We start from the raw sequence: 18,385 nt of genomic DNA, 5'->3' as shown, positions 1-18,385 counted from the left end.
CCCAGCAAACCTCTCCAGCTGCAGGTCCCAACTGCAGCACAGGGCAGGGCAGGATGCTGCAGGACAGCAGTGGCTGTGGCAGGTGTCCTGTGCCAGGAAATGCATCCTGATTGCTTAGGAATCTCTGCTGGATGTCCTCAGAGCCCTGCCAGGTGGGTGGCTTAGCCAGACACAGGCAGGGTGTGACATGGAGCTCCACCCCACACCTTTGGGAACAGGCAGGTCCAGTCCCTGCTGGCCTGCACGATGCCCATGCTGGCCCCAATTACAGAGCATCAAATTGTTGCACAAGCAGGAAAAGAACTTAAAGTGGGCTCACATTGAGACAATGAACTGCAGCTTAACTTCAACCATTTCCAGCAACCAGTCCAGCCCTGGGGCTGGGGCCAGGGTCACCTCAGGCATCCCTGTTCTATCCCAAAATACGTAGTGTCAACCCCCAAACCATCTCACAACAAGAAAAAGGCCATTTGATAATAATTCTGAGACAGGTTTGAAAAGATTCAGTTCCCACAAGTAGCTGCTACAGCCTTACCTCTGAGCATCCTTCAGCTGGCACTGGTACCCAGCATCTCCTCAGGGTGGTGGGGCTAACCATGGCCCTTGCATGGCCTCATGCCAGCTCTCAGGGCTTTTCTTCCATATACCATGACTCATCCTTGAAGTTACACAATTCCATAGCAACTCTGTAAATAATTCAATCTGCAACAGGCTCAAGCGACCCCTGCCATGCACAGACATTACTGCTTCTTCCTCCTGTAGCACTACACAGCTGAAAAAATTTCATTTCCTGGGCAAAAAGTCCCAGAAACAGGATTTTAAAATGAGCTGCAGGTTTTATTTCTTTAAACACTACTAATAAATAGTTTCTGAGGGCATTAATCAACCATAAGCACATTTTACTTTCAGCAAAAAAGCAAATCAAAGTTAGTAACATTTGGAGGGGAAATGTCTTTATAATAATCATGGGTTGATTTTGTAGAAGAGTTTTCAGATGGTGATGGTCCATCAAGACATCCCTGGCCACTGCTGGGCAGCATCACAAAGGACATGTCCCACCTCCCTGCACTCATCCTGTTCCAAAACCACCTTCCCAAGAGTCTCCAGACAGAGAGCATTGGAAGCCCTGAAAATCCCCTGTACCTCCATGTCCTCCAACACCCCAGGTTTTATTTACCCAAACATAAAAAGCATGGCTTAATGGTGAAGTTTTGTGTTTTATTGTGGTTGGCACCAGAAAAGCATTTGCTCTGTGTTATCTCCATACACACATGCCAGAGACAAGACTGTGGTAATATTGGCTTCTGTGATTTTTGTTTCAAATTATTCTGAAATTTAAAAAAATACATTCACAAACCATCCGAGTCGTTTAAACTCAATGACTGCCTGCTATTTCATCACTGTATGCAAAAACCCATAATAACAAAAATCATCCAAAGCTGTGCATTTGTCACTTGAAGTAGAACAAAAAACACCCCAAAACAGTTATCAGTTTGCAACACAATAAAAGCTCTGGGCTTTATTTGATTTTTATTTTAACCACAATGAAAATACAAAGAGCTGGTGGCAATCAGTGTTTGTGATGGGATTTGAATACCAGTATTTGATCCTGTGGCCATCCCTACACTCTCCAGGCTGCACCAGCCCAACAGGAGGCACCACAAAGCACATCCCACCTGTTTTTCCCTGAACTCCACATCCTAGGAGTCCCACTGCTGGCAATCCCTGCGGTACCAAACCCTGACACCGTGCCCACAGAACGCTTCAGGTGAGGGTGGCGCGGCCCATCCCATCCCCGCCAGCCCACATCACCTCTTACCCTTGATAAAGATTCAAGTTTGACCAAGTCCTGTTGATTTAATCATTTTTTAATAAAGCCATCGTTACTGAGTACACCAAGATTGCCAGTTAAGCTCTCTATATGTCGCTGGAGGTAACAGCGCTGTGATCGACAGCGGAACGGAAAAAAAATAAAACGAAACCAAAACCAAAAAACAAACCCCAACCGAAACGAGGTAGGTTAAAACCAGCAACACAGACCTTGTTATGCGACACCCCAACACCACAGGCGGCCATGCTTGCAGCTACTGAGAAAGAAAACCCCAGATACGCACTGAAAACAGAAATCAACTGAGCAAGGTTTATAAGGACACGATTCAACCTGAACTAAACACACACACACAGTTCGGCACAGATGTTGTCTTTCACTGTATGTTGGGTAATTCCTAGGGAGTGGAGGGGGTGGAAAACGAGTAGATTCAGACCCTTGGCCGAAGAAACCACACATATATATATTTTTTTAAGCTCTTTACAAGCCCAATCCAGAACATGGGGGACAGGCAGCTTGTTCCATGGTCCCCATCCCTGTGCCGGCTGCTCCCGCACGCCAGTGCCCGGCTCTGGACTGGGGGGAATGAACACCCACAACCTTCAGCAGCAGGGTCCGGTGCCCACAGCATCCCGGGAGCCTCTGTGGTCACAAATCCCCCTCAGGGGTGAGCACAGGGCTCCTCTGACTGCTCCTCTGTCCTCTCCTCCTCCGATCCCCTGTCCCGGTGCCCGTGGCCAAGCCCAGGGGCAGGCGGGCACCTCCGGAGCAACAAGAAATGGCACCTCTGTCCCTATCAAGACACACCATTATGTGAAGATCCATATAGAAATATGGATTGACAGACTTGACAAAAATGGTAGCTGATTTTTATTAGTCTAAGGCTAGTAGTTTAGCCATTTAAAATCCATTTCCCAAAAGAGGGGAAAAAAACCTATTATTTTTTCTCTTCTTTAAAAATCCGTTAAGCCGTTGCTGCCAAAAGCAACATGTAAATGTTGGTGAAGGCAAAAGATTTCTAAAATTACCCAGCTATATGGTTATGGCCTTCATCACAAAGATAAAAGGTACATTTATTGTGCTGTCTCTCACCAGATTTAATTGGTAACTTTACAACATACTATATATTTGATGCTAGCAGGCAGACAGAATTAAAAACAGACTTTTTGACACTGTTTCTTTCCCCGTTCTTACAAAGTAGGGGACAAAGAAAAAGGAAAACTAAAAAATAAAATAAAATAAAATAAAGGAAAACTCGTAACCCACTATAACACAGCGTAATCAGGAGACCTCGGGGGGTCCAAGCGTGAAAAGTCCATCCCTGGCTGCAGTCCCTGCCCCGGGGCTGGCGGCGCCGGGGGAGCGTGGGGAGGGGGTTCCTCGGCGCCCTCCACCTGCCTCTACAGTGTTAGTCCACGTGTTTAATGTCCTTTAAATTAGAAATAATGCCATGGCGGTGAGTGCCAAGTGCTCCTCTGTTACCAGTTCATCATGGAGTTTCTGTTGAGGGTCATGAAAAACACTTGGCTGCTTCCTCCGGATCTCACCGATGCAAAAAATACCTGTTTGGAAGGAAAAAGCACTTAGTAATACTCAGGGGATGGAGCTAACCCATGCCAGACTGGGATTAAATAGAGCTACTCATTAGTAAATGCAGTAATTAAACCTCCTTCTCCCTCACTACTGAAAAGAGTTTGGAATGCCTTAAAAATACCAGGTTTATCACATTTTACTGCCACAGCATCATTTATTATGAAGTACTAACAAAGAACTGCTGTCAGTGGTTTGGATCTTGCTAAACATTTACCATTTGGTTGATATCTGCCTCAGTCTGAAATGTCTTTTTTTTGGAAAAGTGAGTCCTGGTATTTCAGCTATTCCTGAAAGTAAAGCTAAGAAAAACGACTTCCCTTCAATTAGCTCGAAGTGCAGAAACATATCAGGATTCTGTATGAAGAACAGGGGTTTTGGTGCTCCTGGCATGATCCACCAGCATTTGATTCCAAGGGGAGTCTTAAAAAATAAATAAGTTATAATTTGCAAATATTGAAGGGAACTATCTGAAGCCTCTGACTTTAGTAAAACCAAAAATTACTTAATCTTACCAGTTTAACCAGTTCTCCAGAAAGAAACATCTGAGTTTAGTACTTCAAACCCATCCATGATCAGCTGGTTCCAGTATTTTAGAAAGATCGTGGTGGTTTTTTTCCAGCTTTGTTAGAATTAGATTACACTAAAATTAAACTGAAATTCAGCTTCTTGGACAGCTTCTCATAACTTCTCATACTCAACTGCAAAATTAGGATACATTTTCCTGCAGAGGTTCAACCTACCTCCATGCCCCAGGAAGGGCAGAGCTCAGCTAATGAGCAGCTGTTCACTACAGTGATCATGGCCTCAAAGCTCATTTACTGCACGTTATTAAATCCTGCTCTGGGGACACAGCAACTGGTTTCTTCACTGGCTTTGTGATCATATCCATTATGAAAGATCTCCCTGCTGTTTGCCCCTGACTTATCTTACTGAAACCTTGTGAGAGGAGGGAACACCACCTGCAGAAAGACCTCGACATTCAACCATCTCTCCCACGCAAAAATGCCTTTTCCTCCAGCAATTTCTCCTCATTCCCTGCCCCCCTTGCAACACCTGTGGCAGGGGGCATCTGCATGACAGCCATGCAACTCTGGGGACCCTCCAGAGCAGTATCTATCACTGCTGTCCACAGAAATGGATGAGACTGTAAGAGGAAAATAATTTAAGATGCATCAAAATGCATTGAAAGATGCATCAAAATGTTTCTGCATCAGAGCTCAAATCAGGGTCACTTACACACCCTTGCTAATACTCAACTCTTTGAGTTCACTTGGCAGCCTCAGTTTAATGTTCAGATGAAAGAATTGGGAGAAAGTCAAGCCAAGTCAACACAGATCTCAGCTAGATGGAGAAGAGATCTTGCGGGCTGAGGTCTCCATCCACTGGAGAAAATTAACTGGGAATATGCTTAAGGGCACTGCTTATTGAACAGAACCTTCAGATTAATTATTAATCTCAAGACAAACCAGACCTAAGCTCTAAAAGCACCTTGTAGCACGCAGCACAGATAGAAGCTTTGAAGTGGACTCACCTTATCATTTCTTTCACATAGAAACTTTAACCTTTGAGCTCTCTTGTGCATAAATACTCCATCCAAATGTCCTGTCTCCACTGACCGGATTTCAATCGCTTTCTCTCCCCAGCCCATTATTTGATTGGAATGAATGTAGGCTGTCAAAAGGAAGCGTTTGGCAGGTGTTACAACTTGTGCTCAGTTAAATATTATGCAATTGGCAGAAAAGCTCTCATAAGCTGTTACTCAAAGCCCAAGCAGATCAATGGCAGAGCTCTGATGGCCTGCAGGGACAGCAGCCTTTTCAGAGCACTCTTCATCCAGAAATTGCTGAGAAATTTAAACAGAAGCAGCATCACTTCTTCCAGTTTCACAAGGTGAGGAGCTGGGCAGTGTTTTGCCTCCATGGTTGTGGAGCTGAGCAACAGCAGAGCCAGAAGAGCAACTCAAGGGCTCCCAGCTCCACACCCAGGCCCCCTCCACTCAGTACAGTATTCCACCAGTGTTCAACAGCTTGCATTATCTCACATTTATCTTACACTCAAAAAGTTCAAATCTTCAAGAAATTACTTGCTTTTATTATGGCGGACCAAACTGCAGAAATTTAGCAATTGCATCTCATAGCTGGCTAAGGGAAATCCCCTTTGATAAAAGAGGGAAATCCCCTTCATCCCAAATGACTCCATCCCAGCATTCTCAACTCCTCATCTTGCTTGTGGCTTGTATGTTAAGCAGGTGAAGAGGAAGGGCTGACCTACCCACGGAAGTAGGCATTTCTCCCCACTGGAGCACCACGTCTTTAGTGATCCGCCCGTAGGTGTTCACATAGACACCCTCGTCCTCATAGCACACCAGCATCTCCATCCCGTCCGTCTTGGGCAGGATGACAATGGCGTGAGGAGTGATATTGCCCTGAATCTGCACAGGGAACACAGAGAGTCACAATTACCCTGAATGGAGAAAGGGGAAGGCAGCAGAGCACTGCAGGGAAAAAGCCCAAACCAGCCAGAGAACAAAGCCCTCCCTGCATTCCCCACACAGGCACTGGGTTTCAGAGATAAGCCTGAAGGGGAATAGACTGTCATGTTTACCCCAGCATCAAAGCAGTCTGACACAGCAAGGATAAACAGGTTCAGCAATTACAGACAGATCACAACATACACGCCCCCAAGACTGATGGCTGACACTTGGCTGGAACACAAACAAGAGACTGAGCCAATGAATCCATCACCAGTTCAAATCAAGGTAAATCAACTCAGAGTTTTACAGGCAGCCCTAGGGAGGAAATATTCTATTTTTTAGCAATCACCCTCTAGCTCCAAGGGCAGCTGCACTGACTTTCCACCCACGTCTGCCCTTCCATAGCTAAGACGACACAAAACCATCCCAAACTGTCCCAGTATTTCTCCCTCTGCTCTTGCCAGTTCTCACAGAGGAGACTGCTGCTTGGATCAGATGCAACAATTCCTACATTTCCTTAGTGACACAGTTTCTCCTTGACCAGTTTACTGTGGGCCAACAGTATAGATGGAGTTTAAATGACCCAACAAGAAAATCCTACAGAGAGCTCCGTTACTGCTCCATCCAGTGTACAGACAGATTGTCCTTTTTGTGGGACATAAAAAAACCTTTACTTTAAACTTTACTGCTCCTGCATGAGGACAGAAACAGCCTGTGCAGATGAGCATGAAGTATGTGGCAGCCCTGAGTCCTCTTTGAGTGAGTGCAGCACTGGGGAATGTCACACCCATCACTGGTCCCCACTTGTGAGCCCCGGGGAGCCTGCCCAACCCTCACTGGTGACCCATGTTCCTCAGGCAGCAGCACTGCCAGGCACTCACGTGAGATGGTATATAGATATCATAGGAGTTCCCAGAATCTACATCAATCACGTGGAAACCAGTGTGGGATCCAAAGATAACCTTCAGCCTCTGACCTTCTTCTACAGTGAGATCCACGAGCAACGGCTTGTGCTGGAGATCTGCAAAAGACTTTTATAATCCCTTCCATGAGCATCACAGAAAACCAACAAATCCCCATTGCAGCAGCCTGATACGCTTTTGAAATCATATTTGTTTGACTGTGTTTGTTTCCTACTAAATACATGGTTATTTATACTCCTGCCTCTCTGTTCCCCTGTCAGATGCCTCAGAGGGTATTCAGTCATCCCAGCAGATAAGTGCCCACCCTTGCCAAGCCCAGCTCTCTCTCACAGGAGCCTGAGGCTAACACAAGGATTTGGTCTCTAAAGGAAGGAGACAGCTCAATTTTACATGAATGTGTGTTCAGACTCTCTCAGCAGAGATCCGTGACCACCCACCTCCTGTCTTGGCAGAGATCACTGCTCTGCTTTGGGCAGCTGAAATGAGTCAGTTTAGCAAAGACCTACTTATCCCTGCTCCATCTAACCTCTGCAGCAAGGCTGGGACCAACCCCCAGCCATGTCCAGATCAAGCACCATGGCTTAGGTGCTCAGCAGGAGAGTGACACAAACACCTGTGGGAAGCTGGATCCCAGACCATTTTGATGCTGCTGAGCTCTCCATGCCACTGAGCCCATTTACTCTGGCTTCTGTTCAGAAAAAGCAAATGTGACCTAATACTGCGTAAGTCCACGTGTGTTGGAAAGATGTAAAATGTGATTACTCAGCATGAACATCTCCACAAGGCATTGCCCTTGTGACTCTTCTCTGCACAGAGCTTGGGATGAAAAGTGCTCTGAAGGAATAAGCACAAAATCCCCACTGGCAGGTTGGAGAGGAGGAAGGTCTCACTGAGGAAACCCAGGCAGGTGAAAAGAGAGGAAAAAAGAGAAAGAGTGGGTCACTCTCCCAAACTTTTTGTCTTGAAACAGAATCCAAATTGCAGAAGGGGAGAGGACCTTGCAAAATGAAAAGAGAAAATCATGCCAGCCTATTTTTGTACTGCATGTTAAAAATTAGTTAGAGGGGAAAAAAAACCACCAAACACAAAAACCTCACAAAAAGCACTCACCAAAATCCCCAACTCAATTTTACTCATATGCATTTGATTAGCTTTCTGCAAATTCCTCAAGTAAAGCCTGCTAGCATAAACTAATAATAACATTTCATTGTTGGCTGTAAGCAGAACATATCCAATCTCTTCAGCCAGCAAGGATCCCATCTCCCGTGCCTGCCAGGCATCCTGAGGAGCTTAGCTACATAGGCAAGATGCTTTTCTGCTCTGCAGAGTACAGAGACCTCATGTATTTACAATTACAGAGTGTAAAAGACAAACATACCTTAAATGCCATAAACTTGTGATATGGTTTAGGAGCCCAAGCGTAGATCTCTACAGCGTTCTTTAAGGCAATCACCAAGAACTTGATTCTTTCATATTTCACTAAAATAAAAACAAACCCAATTTTAAAAACATTCACTCTCTTTCCAACAAACCTCCAGGAACAGCTTCTCAGGCCATCCTTCTGTTGGTTCTCATTACACAGAGTCCACCTAATGCATAAAGATGAATTCCAAATTTACTTGTGGCTATGGTCTACCCATACTTTTAATATCAAATTGTCAGGTCAGACCTAAGACCAGAGAACAAAACCACATCTCTTCAGACATTTTTTTCCACTCACCAACTTTGTAGTGGATGCATCCCTCCAGGTCCCCAACTGTGATCCAGCCCTGCTTCTTCTCCACCTCAGGGTCATTGTGTAGAATCCTGTTTCTCAGCCAGGACAGGTAATACACACGCAGCTTGTTCTTCTTTCCTGTTGGCAAAGGAAATGTCCCTGTCAGAGCAGAGCACGTTTGCATGGACCATCCTGAGGTTTCAGTGCTTATTTTCAGTCACAACATGATAGAATTTAAGTCCATTTAATGATAAAAGTAATAAAAATAGTAATTGAAAATAGTAATTTAGTTGTTGTGTTGAGATTTTTCTTTGGGAAGAAATATATGGGAAGTGAAGCCCAGAGCTCTGTCTTGCAGGCTGCAGGCAGATACTGGAAAAACCAGGCTTTTTCTTCCCACAGGCTGGAAATATTCCTTTTCCTATAAATCAGTGCTCACAGAGGGACAGTGGGGCTCAGTGGGGCAGTGGCCCCAACCCTCCTACAGCTCAGAGCTTATACAGCCACTCAGCTACCTCACTTCTTTCCTTCCCTCTCCTTCATACAACATTAACTCCACCCTGGAGATGAGATAGGAGCTCCTTGGCCTGCGACAGGCACTGCTAACAGCAAGCCTGGGTTCTGCAATGCTGAGGGGCTGCCAAATTTCTGCACTGCTGCCTGCTCTTGGATGGCTGTGACAAGGCTGCAAAATCCCTGTGTCTGCAGAGCCCCCATGACAGGGACAGGACAGAGCTCACACTGAGCCTGGTGAGATGAGACCCAAAGGATAGACCCTGTCAGCTCCACAAGTCCCCAGGACTCATTCTCAGCATCATCCTGGAGTTTGGTGCTATTCCCATTCCCATAGCTGTACTAAACCCCTTATCCCTACAGCTGGATCCCAAAACCACAGGGGAGCTGCAGAGCAGGTAAAGGATGGAGCAGTGAATTTGGAGCTCTGGCTGAATGGGGGGAGCAGGAATTTGCAGGTGAATGCAGAGTGAGGCCAGAAAGGAAACAAAAAGATGCTATCAATTTCCTCATGAGCACTTCTCTTGCTGCCCTCTGTGAGCTTTGTTGGACAGGTATCAGCAGGAGAAGGCTCTGCCCTGGTTGTCACCTATGTGCTCCTCAGGGCTGCTTGCAGGAGGATGCTGGATGCTCTCCTCAGAGACTGCACTACAGAGGTTTTGGGGTTTTTTGCCAGAAATCACCCCATGAGCCTGATATGAGCACTCTGGAGCTCCCAGCTAAACACGGGGACAGTGCAAAGCCTGTGGCCCTCACAATGCTTGGGACAGCCCAACCACATCTGTGGTCTGAGTTGGAAATCCAAAGCCATGGAGCAGGGCTCCCTCAGCCAGAGCCAAACAGAGCTCTCTGTCCCCTCAAGCTGGGACTGTCTCCTCTGCTGGGCCACCTGCCTGTACCCTGCACCTCCCCTTCCTGCTCAAGGAGACTGAAGTGCAGTCAGCAGGTGAAGGAAGCAAACTGCTGAAAGCAGATTAAACTGATTTGATTCCAGAATAAACCACCTCCAGCTCCCCTGGGAGCTTCCCTCAGACACCAGTGAGCAGGTTCTGTCTGAGCTGGGACCACTCAGGGCTTGTACAAGGCCCAGCAGGTGAGTGCCAGGGTGAAAGCACGAGAGGAGCACCTGATATTGTCACGAGGACGTTGAGGCCCTCGAGGACGTCCATCTGCTGGAAGCGCCGCCTGTTGATGAGGTTGTAGACCTTGCCCTGCCCGCTGCGGTCCAGCAGCATCAGGCCATTCTCCGTGCCCACCAGCAGATTCACACCTGGAGAGGAGAGCAGAGCAGAGAGCCATGGGTGCCAGGAGCCATGGCTGCTCCCAAGGACAACACCCTGAGCTCATCTCTGCTGCCACCAGAAGTGTGACTGACCCAGCTGAGGCTGGGACCTTCCCATGGACAGGAAGGGTCACTCTGCAGCGTGCGGGGACGCGACCCTTGGGGCATGGAGGAGTGCAGCCATGATATTTTCTGAAAAACCCCTTTGCTAGGATTTTTCTCCTGAGAAGCTGAGAGGCCTCAGGAACAAAATGTAAACAATGGTTATCTGCTGCTGTGGAATGCAACAGGTGCATCTGTGATTGGTCTCGTGTGGTTGTTTCTAATTAATGGCCAATCACAGTCTGGCTGTCCGGACTGTCTCGGTCAGTCACAGGATTTTGTTATCATTCCATTCTTTCTTCTTGCTTGCTAGCCTTCTGATGAAATCCCTTCTTCTAATCTTTTAATATGGTTTTAATATAATATATATATCATAAAATAATAAATCAGCCTTCTGAATCATGGAGTCAGATCCTCGTCTCTTCCCTCATGCTGGGACCCCTGTGAACAGCACCACAGAGAAGGGGCCAAGCAGAGGCAGAGGCACATTCCCACACATTCCCACACACCTGGGAGCCACAGGGAGCTGTGCCTGGAGCTTACCCCAGAGAGCAGCACAGAGGATCTCAGAGTTGAAGCGCTTCTTGTACTTGCGGATCTCGGGGGTGTCGCTGTGCGGGCGGATGTTGGTGGGGTTCACGTTCACCACCGAGATCTTGCGCGCCTCGTTCAGCTTGGCCTGCTCCTGCCTCAGCAGCTCGCTGGTGAACAGGGCTGGCAAGGCAACACAGCAGGACAGGGAGAGGTTAAATGCTCTGTCACCTCTTTTTTGGGACAGAATGACAATATTTGGTTTATTTCTCCATGGGAGAGTCATTGCTGTGTTAGCAGATCTAAGTCTGCCCAAGCAGACAGCAGGGTGGATTTCTGCTGCTCCCTGTTTCCTCCCAGATCTTCCTGGGGGCATTTTGCTGGGGGGGAGAAGAAGCTGGATGGGAGCTGGAGAGGGCAAGGATACAGACAGCAGCTATGTCTGGAGTGAGTGAAATGTGAGAGTTCACTGGGGTTATTTAGGATCCCTGAGCTGCTTTCCCTCCCATCTCAAACTGGCCACACTGGCTCTTACGATTAGCAGATGACTCTTCATCCTCATCTTCATCTTCATCGGTAGGTGAGGTCTGATACACTCTGGTGTCCACAAAGGGGGTGAAAGAGGCTTTGGTGCTACTTCCCATACCATACTGGAAAATGAAGAGCAAGAGAGGGCTCAGTGCACAGAAATAACACCTGTGTACATCTAAGACTTTCTAATTAGCAAATGGTGCCTGCCTCTGCAGTGCCCTTTTTGAGCCCTCGATGCACATCTGCTCCTCCTCTCCATAACTAATCAGAAGCAAACATTAAATTGGATTTCTGAGTGTTTGTGAGCAACAGAAAATGGGAGGAGCAGGGCCTGGCTCTGCTCTCTCCTCACAGGCAGAAGCACAGCCATGAGGACAGTCAGCAGAGAAACCACAGGGCCAGAGGCAGAAGCCAAGGCAGGTAAAATCCAACCCAGAATCACAGAATCATTTAGACTGGAGCAGACCTTTAAGATCATCAATCCACCTGTTTACTTCTCTGCATGTCACACACATGCCTTAAACCTTCTCTGGGATGTCAGGCAGGTGAGGGTTTGCTTTTCCCACTTTCCCATTCCTGCTGAGGTTGGCAGGATGGTGCTGGGAGTCCCTGTGAAGCCTTGGCCTGGGGCAGCCCTGGCACAGTTTTAAATTATCCCCAGCACTTCAAGTGGGACTGCAGAAAGGGGCATTTCTAAGTTAACAAAACTTAACCTGAGGGTATCACAGGAAATGTCAGAGCCAATACTTTGCTGAGGGAATCTGGGGATGAACAAACTGCAGTGTCACACTGCTTTCTTTTTAAAACCATTGCTTTAAGGCAGAAAACGAGGCTAAGACCTCCTTCCAAGCAAAAGGAAATCCTTGTCTTTGGAGTCAAAGTGACGTGAATTCCCTCTTATTTGAGCAGCTTATCCTCCCTACTCCAGCATTTACCCAGGACACGCTTTATGGATGAGCTCAGTTTAGAGCTGCAATAGCAGCAAACCCAGCTCACTCTGCAGCACCACTACAGCTCATGTTTTTCTTCTCTGGGACATTCATTGTCCTTCTTGTGAAATAAATCTTCCTCAGCTTTCACCCAGTCACCAAGCCCTGGCTGCTCCACAGTCCCTGTGTGACAGCTGCCATGGGGACAAGTCCCCCCTGCCTGGGAGAGGTGCCATGGGGAACACCACCCTCCTGGCACATCCCCACTGAAACCAGGCTGGGCCTGTGCCTGTCCTCCAGTGGGCCACAAAGGGATTTGAGGACACAAAAAACCAGGTGTAGGAGCAGCTTCGTGGCTCGTGACTTTTCCCAGCATTTTGGAGCTGGCATCCATGGGCGAGCCAGCATCCATGCCAAAATCAGGCTGTGCATCCTGCTTCTCCCTCCCAGCCCTATTCCCTGACAGCCTGGCTGTTTCCATAGAAACAGGATGGATTTCTAAACTGAACATGGTAACTGAAGGAGTTAACAGCCTGCAGCGGGGAAGGCTGTGGGCACAGATACCTCTGCTTTGTGTTTGTCTCCTATCCAAGAAATACACAGATTCTTTCCCTGTGCTGAATGTCTTTTCCATAAAACAATAGCAATTTAAGGAAGAGAAGATTTCAGTTTTTGCAGGGATTTCCAGCTGAGAGCCAGGTGCTTTCCAGCAAATGAATTACAAAGAAACCCCTCATCCCAATGCACTGAGCATTTTTCCTTGCTCATATTCAGTTATTCTCCTCAGAAGATGACATTTTAATAGCTTCCAAGGCTGATATTTAAATATTAAGACTTCATCTTCCCCCAGGTCCTGTTCAACAGCCTATAAACCTGTGTGGTGGCTTACAAAGAGCATCAAGCTGCAGGCTGAGGTTGTGCTTGCATGAGTCACCTGGAAGCCCATGAACAAAATCCCCAAGTTTCCACTCACACCCACTCCCTGCTCAGTCAACTCTAAAAATACAATTTTAGAAATGGAGAAGATCTTTTTGGTTGATATTCTATAAATGAATACATTTAAACTCAATCCTAGGCTGCATTTCAGCCCCAGGATGACTGTGGAAGGTGTTACTTTCAGGATCCACTCTCTCATTCCTGCTTTTAATGCCAATGAGGAAACAGATAAAAACTTGAGGTCAAGTCAGGCACCATCTGTTCTTACGTTTTATCAATGCCCAATTCCAAGAAATTTTTATTTTTATACTGCTAGTAAAAGTACACCATAGAGTGAGAACACCATTTCTATGAAAGAACATAGGATGGCAGAACTTCTGATGTACAACCTACCAAATGAAACAAAAACATCAAATACAATAGCTTAATTAGCACTAAATGGGTTAATTTCTATGAGAAAAATGAACTGTTTGGTTCCCACAGCTAAGGATGGTAAGCTGGACACATCAATTCCCTTGGTTTATTTGTCACATCTTGTGACACATTTGTCACACAGTACTAAGACTTTTTACACTTTATTCAATTTTAATGTTCAATCATGTGCCCATAAAACACCTACCAGAGAGAAATATTTTGCCATGACAGGAAACACATGACTCTGAAAGTGTGCAGGCTTCTTCTACTCTGAAGAACAATCTGGAATTTTGTTGGCTTTGGTTTTTGGTAACCTTTTCAGTCATGATAATTATCAGAGGTTGCACAGATGGAAGCTGGGCCCAGTTGAAGCTAATGGCATCACTGGCTCTCACCACTTCCTTTTATATCCAAGTGTGCAAAAAAAAAATGGGGCTTTCTTACCAGTTGGCAGCACTGGTGTCACACCACCAGAACTCCAGCTGGTGGGCTTGAAAGACCCAATAAATCCTTCTCCCATCAGCCACAGACCCCTGTAGAAGTAACCCATCCGATTCCCTCGCATTTCCACTACACTCACCCACGGGGACCAGAAAAGAGAGAGGGAAGAGCCAAGAAAGGCAGGGGGGAAAGAAGAAGAGCCTATCAGGGGGCAGAGATGTTAATACTTGATTTAAAAGCAGTGCAAAGGAGAAAGAGGAGCCCCCCAGCACCTACTTCAGGCACCGAGTCCATGTCCTGCGCATGCGTGGAGACTCGCCCCAGGGCCTCGGTCGGCGTGCCCGCCGGCGAGTGGCTTTGCTGCACCAGGTCAGGCAGATTGATGTGACCTGCAAAGCCATTGCTGGCTGCGTGGCCAGAACGCTTTTTTTCACCAGAGGTCTGCAGAGACACAAGGCATGAGGAAGAAGGAGAAGGGAGGGGGGAGGGAAGAGAAAAAGAAGAGAAAAAAACCAAACCAAACGAAGTTGTCGGCAGTCCCGCGGTTCCCAGAGCAAGCGCAGGAGAAGGACCCTCTCTGTTCCATCCCCATGCAGCCTGGCAAGCAGCAAACCACCCCCCCACTCCAGAGAATTAGACAGGATTAATGACAAAGTCAATACAGAGTAATTAGCCACGAAACAGCGAGAGAGGCCTGGTCACTGTTGGTTGGAGAGGAGGAATGCAGGGCAGATTCTGCGTTTGCCCCATGGGTGCAAACCCCATGGCCAGCTCTCCTCCCTCATGGCCACTGCTGACAGCAGAACCTGAGCCCTCAGCCAGCCTTAGCCTGGACAGCTTTGCACAGCTATGGCAAAGAGCAGCCTGACTGCAAGTGCCAGCACAGCCCTGTCCCATGTTTCTGTGACCCAAACCAGCAGTGAACAGCAGCAGCAGTGGGGGAGGAGGGGCAGAACCACCAGCAGCTCGTCCTGCACAGGAGGTTCCTTGGGTTTCCACAGGGTTCCCCTTCCTTTCCATCACCTCCCTGGGCAAGGCAGGTACTGGGAAGTTACTCTCTAATTTATTTTGCCATTTTGATGGATCTCAGCTACCTGGAGCACATCAATGAGATTGTTACAGAGATTTACCCACATACTGGGATTTGTGGAAACTTTAACTGGGCCCACCAAGCCTGACTAGTCCTGATGGCATTCATCTTTTGATTGCTCATTATCATCACCTTGGACCACACCTTGCCATCCCACCAAAGAGTGAAAAGCTCTTTGCCCAAAGCCCACTGACCTCAGTGAGCCCATCCTCTGATGGCTGTGGTGTGGGGGGAAAAATAGTAAGCACCCAGCACAAGGCTGCAGTTTGGATTTCTTATCATGCTTTCTCCTCCCAGTGGGGTTCCCCAGCTGCTTCTCTTGCCCATGCCTTTTAAACCCTTCTGCATCCCAATTCCCATCCAGCCCTGCTGGCACAGCACGGGTTTTACTGCTGTGATGCTGAACACAAGCTCATTTCAGGAACAGCTGCCTGTTACACAGGGCCTGGTTCTCCCACTCACCCACAGCAACCTCCCTGATTTAGGGATGTGCAGAGCTGTGGGGATCCCTGCTCTGAACAGCTCCATCCCAGTGAAGGATGGGGTGGACTGTATCACCACCCCCTCCAAAACTGATGGAGAAAGGCAGCAAACATGCTGTGACTTCTTTTGCCAACTCATTCCTCTCTTTCAAACTTGCATTTATCTTTTCCTTCGTATGTGAAGGTATTAGATAAATGGGATTAAGAACTAAAATGCAGCTCAAGTCTTGTGTGATCTAAACATCCATCCTGTACAATTGCAGACTCCAAGCTCCCCTCCCTCCTTCTCCTCTCCCATCCATGCCCCCGTGATGTGCTGGTGGGAGAGTGACTCCCCTGTTCCCTACCACCAGGGGTCCAGGAGTCCAGCTACCCATCTGCACTTCCACCAGCATCACCAGAACGTTCCAGCAGCTGGGAAGTCAAGAAACACCGAGGGAGATCTTCCACAGCCACTGAAGGCGCCTCCTCTGCCTCACTGCTGCAGAACCATCCCTCAGCCTTGCTCCCACCACTGCCTCACCTCCACAGCCCTGGGATGAGGGCTCACATCCATCTGGGATGCCCAGGGCCTCCCACAGCACCAGCCTCTGCTGAAAGCCCCCAAGTGCTCTACAAACACTGCACGGCTCCAACAGTCCCAAGTGGCAAAGGCTGGGAAGAAAGGGGCAAACTTTGGGCCAGTTCCGAGTGAATTCACTGAATGCTGTGATAATGGATGATAACTCCTGCTGCCTGCAGCCGTGGTGGGGTTACAGCAGAGCCGTTTGCAGGAGCCTCCTCCCCGCCGTGCCCTGGCACTGCCATTCACTGCTGTTTGTAGTTCTGAGAAACATTTGCACTTGTCGCATTTGCTCCGAGCTGTAAATTGCATTAACGAGAGCGCTAACGAGCACAATTTACTCCTCATTTTGTGTTCCGGACACACAGCACTGTTAGTTTTTGTGCTTACATGGGCAAAACCTCCTGAAGATGCTCCATGGAAGTGTTTGTTTTACAACTTACCTCCCTCACCATTAAAGTCCCTTCCCTTGAAATATTGCTAAACGTATCTGCGTGGGAAGTCTCGAGCCCGTGGGTTGTCACCATTCCCAGGTTGTACGGCTCGTTGCTTCCAGGAATTCCTGTGGGTCTGGGGACAGAGGGGAAAAGCATTAACGGTCAATATTCCCATTGTTAAACTAGGTGAAAAAATTCCTCTAGTACAGTATTATTTCAATAAGGGTAAGGCTCTGTATCTCACAGGAAGAAAAGTTAGAAAAATGCATCCACTTAGGTTTATGGGGAAATGATAGATGCTGCCAGGAATACAGGGCCAGGGTCACGTTGATAAACGACAGATACCAAAGAGAGACCATTCTCTTCCTTATCCCCAGGTGTCCTGAGAGGAGCACTGAGGAACAGGTAACAAGAAGTGGCACTCCTGTTCTACTTTATATAATTTTTTTCTACCTAAAAAAGCTGCAGAAAAGCAAAATTTACTCCCTTGAATTCCCACCTCAACCCCTGAAAAGGAAACACCAGAGTGTCTGATGGCAAATGATAAGGGAGGGGATGGGGTCTGGAGAAGATGTGGGCAGAAGGACAAGTTGTGTCCTGTGGCTTTCTGCTGTTTTCCAGGTGAAAATGTAGCCCTAACCTGTGGTTTCACTTTGAAATTTCCATGATCCCATTTGAAGAAGGGGGCTGGAATTTATTAAATTTTAGGACTGCCTGAGATTGGATGTCACAGGTGCTGAGCAGCCCCCATTACTTCACTTGGCAGCCTGGCTGCTTAAATATAACTGGAGCAAATCCACAAGCAAACAACAAGCACCCCTGGATGATCAGACCCATTACTTTGCATTTAAAAGCCTCACAGACCAATTGCTTCCAGCGGTGTGAGGCAATACAACCTTGAACTCCTGTGCACACCAACAGGCCTGGAGGCTTGTGAGGGAGCCTAGTCGGTGAAAAGCCAAAACAACCCGGATTAATCATGGGGTTACTGGTCCAGGGTGGGACCTGAGCCCTGGGGACCCCGAGGTGGGACTGGCTCCTTGCCTGCATCCTATCAAACCTACAACTGGACAGGCAGCACAAAGGCACTCCAGACAGCAGCCCACCAGACTCCTACAGCACCTTCCATGTGAGGAGATAACACCTCCCTACCATCAGCTTTTCACCAAAGGATGAGAAAATAGCACAGTTATTAGTTTTAAAATAAGAAAACAGGGCCAGAGGAGGTCATGTTAATTTTGAGACTGTACAGCCAGTGAATGAATGGCTGAGGCAGCCCTGAGGTCCCAAATTTCATCAGTGCACAGTTGCCATGTCATCCTGCAAGAATTCCCTGGCCATGGGCAAGAGCTGGCTTGCACAGCTCAAGGAGAGGGAGATGAAGGGAGTCATCAGAGTCTTCAGATGGAGAAATGCTATCTCCAGAGATAGATGGAATAAACAATCCCTCCTATCCACAGAGCAAAAATGGATAGGTTGGTTTATCCTGCAGCAGAAGAGACCTGGATAGAGCTGGAATGAAGAGCAGCCAGGGCTCAGGGAGGATACCCAGGGAAGTTTAAACATGGGCTACACAAAGATCACTCAGAGGGTGCAGCAGA

General features: G+C 47.6%; 1 protein-coding gene across 5 annotated transcripts in view; it reads right to left on the bottom strand.

The window, feature by feature from the left end:
- Nucleotides 1-1,485: 1,485 nt before the first annotated feature.
- Nucleotides 1,486-18,385, bottom strand: part of TNIK (TRAF2 and NCK interacting kinase) — a 150,786-nt gene continuing 133,886 nt past the window's right edge. For all 5 annotated transcript variants that reach the window (XM_071438070.1, XM_071438072.1, XM_071438073.1 and 2 more), the window contains 11 exons: nucleotides 16,791-16,917; nucleotides 14,490-14,654; nucleotides 11,498-11,612; nucleotides 10,975-11,145; nucleotides 10,174-10,317; nucleotides 8,538-8,672; nucleotides 8,196-8,296; nucleotides 6,776-6,925; nucleotides 5,693-5,852; nucleotides 4,953-5,092; nucleotides 1,486-3,390 (listed from right to left, as the gene is read on the bottom strand). In XM_071438070.1, coding sequence (XP_071294171.1) covers nucleotides 3,307-3,390; nucleotides 4,953-5,092; nucleotides 5,693-5,852; nucleotides 6,776-6,925; nucleotides 8,196-8,296; nucleotides 8,538-8,672; nucleotides 10,174-10,317; nucleotides 10,975-11,145; nucleotides 11,498-11,612; nucleotides 14,490-14,654; nucleotides 16,791-16,917 — 1,492 coding nt within the window. In that variant the 3' untranslated portion in view covers nucleotides 1,486-3,306. The remainder of the gene's footprint in view (nucleotides 3,391-4,952; nucleotides 5,093-5,692; nucleotides 5,853-6,775; nucleotides 6,926-8,195; nucleotides 8,297-8,537; nucleotides 8,673-10,173; nucleotides 10,318-10,974; nucleotides 11,146-11,497; nucleotides 11,613-14,489; nucleotides 14,655-16,790; nucleotides 16,918-18,385) is intronic.

Source organism: Agelaius tricolor, unplaced genomic scaffold, assembly GCF_023055355.1.
Source record: "Agelaius tricolor isolate 1412-34295 unplaced genomic scaffold, bAgeTri1.0.p SCAF_12, whole genome shotgun sequence".
NCBI classification, from domain to species: Eukaryota; Metazoa; Chordata; class Aves; order Passeriformes; family Icteridae; genus Agelaius; species Agelaius tricolor.
This window is presented reverse-complemented; position numbering and strand designations above follow the sequence as displayed.